Genomic DNA, 2,037 nt, shown 5'->3' on the forward strand with positions numbered 1-2,037 from the left:
TGAACATAGTTAACCTCAAATAGCATAGAAATATACAAATTGTTATAAAAATATTAAATACAATATTCATTGATTTTATAATAATTATTAATTGCTGCAATCTGCGTGTATCACTAATTATTATTAACAAAAAGTAGATCAAATATTTTATCAAACCATATTTTGTATTCAATTGATTCGCTGCCCTTATTTAATCACATTTAAGATGAATTTTGATACTACGAGACCTCAATCTAATATTGTAGTGTATTTTAACATTGATAATAATGACGATTTTGTTTGATAAAGTACCCTTGTTCTTTATGTTTAATGTATAATATTTTTAATTAGTCAACAAAAAATGATAACATAATTTATTAATTAATTTTACAATGACTATTTATTATGTTCTAAGTAGGTAGGCATAATTGTATTTGTTTGTTTGTTAGCAGCGTTAAACAATATTTATAATTTGAGATTTGAATTCGTACATTATACACAGTCGATTTAAGCAAAGTATTAATTGGTGTTCACCTAAAATTATAATTTTTTTTTAAATCTTAAATCATTATGACGGGTTTGAACGCAATACGATTACATAACATGGTCAAACAACGGATAATATTAGAAACAAATATTTTTTGCTACCTACCATCAACTAATCGTTAATATTATGTTATATAGAGGCGAAATCCTACGAAAAAAAAAAACACAAATTCTAAATAGTAAAGAAAATATTTATAAACAGTTTATATACATTCCTATTTCCAAGAAAGCAATAACAATGAAAAAACGTTTCTAGAAAATATATAATATCTTTTTACATTTTCAAACCGTTATCGTCAATTAATAAAACATCGATGATTACCATTAAAATATTAAGACATTCAAAATGTGGAATGCCATTTATTCATGATACTGAAATGGTGTTGCAGTATATATTATTATACGCAGAGGTTGTGACTTTAAAAATTGGAATGGGGTAAAATGAAATGCCTATACAGCACATAGGCAGATTAATTGCAAAAAAAATTAAAAACAAATAACAATACAGGCAAAATAACAGTACAAAACTAATATGGGAAATAATAATTTTTGTACAGGATTAAAAAAAAAGAAATAATAATAATAATGATAATAATATAAATATAAATAATTGTGTTAGTAAAGAAAAACGAATATAATATTATTGTGTTTAAGGTATTGGCTATTTAGTGAGGGATGACGGAGTTAGAAACATATATATATATAATATTATAATATGATAAAATATGGGTAGGCGGACAGCAGTAATCGACAGCATCATATCGAGGTCGGGTAAATTCGTCGGTTGTACACTATTCTTACGTTATCTATTGCTCCATTATATAATATATATTGCACAATATAACACCGACGGCGGCGTGATCGTATCTCGTTATTTATGCATCATAATTATTAATCGTCGAACAAAATAATAATCTCATCGAAACCGATCCGTCGCCGTCGCCGATCGCGCGTCGCATTTTTGTTATTTTTTTTTTTACAGTTTCGATCCGACGCGACGTCGCCGGCGGTCTACCCGAACAGCTTCTCGAAACACGAGTGGCAGTACGGTTTCTCGTTTTGTTCTTTGAACGTTCCCTTGTTGAGCTGTTTCAGGCAAAAGGCGCACACGAAATGCTCAGGGTGGAACTTCTTGAACATGGCCGTGATGCAACGGCCCGCGATCGGCTTGTGGCATCCGGCGCACAGCGACCCTCGCTTGGCGTGATAGTGCGTCTCGCAGTAGGGCTGGCTCTCGTGGTCGAAGAACTGACCACTGACGAACGGCATACGGCAGTCCTGCGAACACACCCAGAATATGATATTATATACACTATATATATATATATATATATATATATATGATATGACGGGTAAGTGCGAGTGGGCTGATGGTACGATGGGTAGGTAGATCGTAGACCGTCGTCGTCGCGACACCGCAACGGTCAATCAGTTGTGACGGGCAGGCACGGATCCAGAACACTGATCTGTGTGTGTGTGTGTGCGTGTGTGTGTGTGTGTGTGTGTGTGTGT

General features: G+C 33.0%; 1 protein-coding gene across 5 annotated transcripts in view; it reads right to left on the reverse strand.

Annotated features, from left to right (window-relative positions):
• Positions 1-412: 412 nt before the first annotated feature.
• LOC111042560 (paxillin-like) overlaps positions 413-2,037 on the reverse strand; it is a 31,820-nt gene continuing 30,195 nt past the window's right edge. For all 5 annotated transcript variants that reach the window (XM_022327209.1, XM_022327206.1, XM_022327210.1 and 2 more), the window contains exon 8: positions 413-1,803. In XM_022327209.1, coding sequence (XP_022182901.1) covers positions 1,537-1,803 — 267 coding nt within the window. In that variant the 3' untranslated portion in view covers positions 413-1,536. The remainder of the gene's footprint in view (positions 1,804-2,037) is intronic.

Source organism: Myzus persicae, unplaced genomic scaffold, assembly GCF_001856785.1.
Source record: "Myzus persicae strain clone G006 unplaced genomic scaffold, MPER_G0061.0, whole genome shotgun sequence".
Lineage (NCBI taxonomy): Eukaryota > Metazoa > Arthropoda > Insecta > Hemiptera > Aphididae > Myzus > Myzus persicae.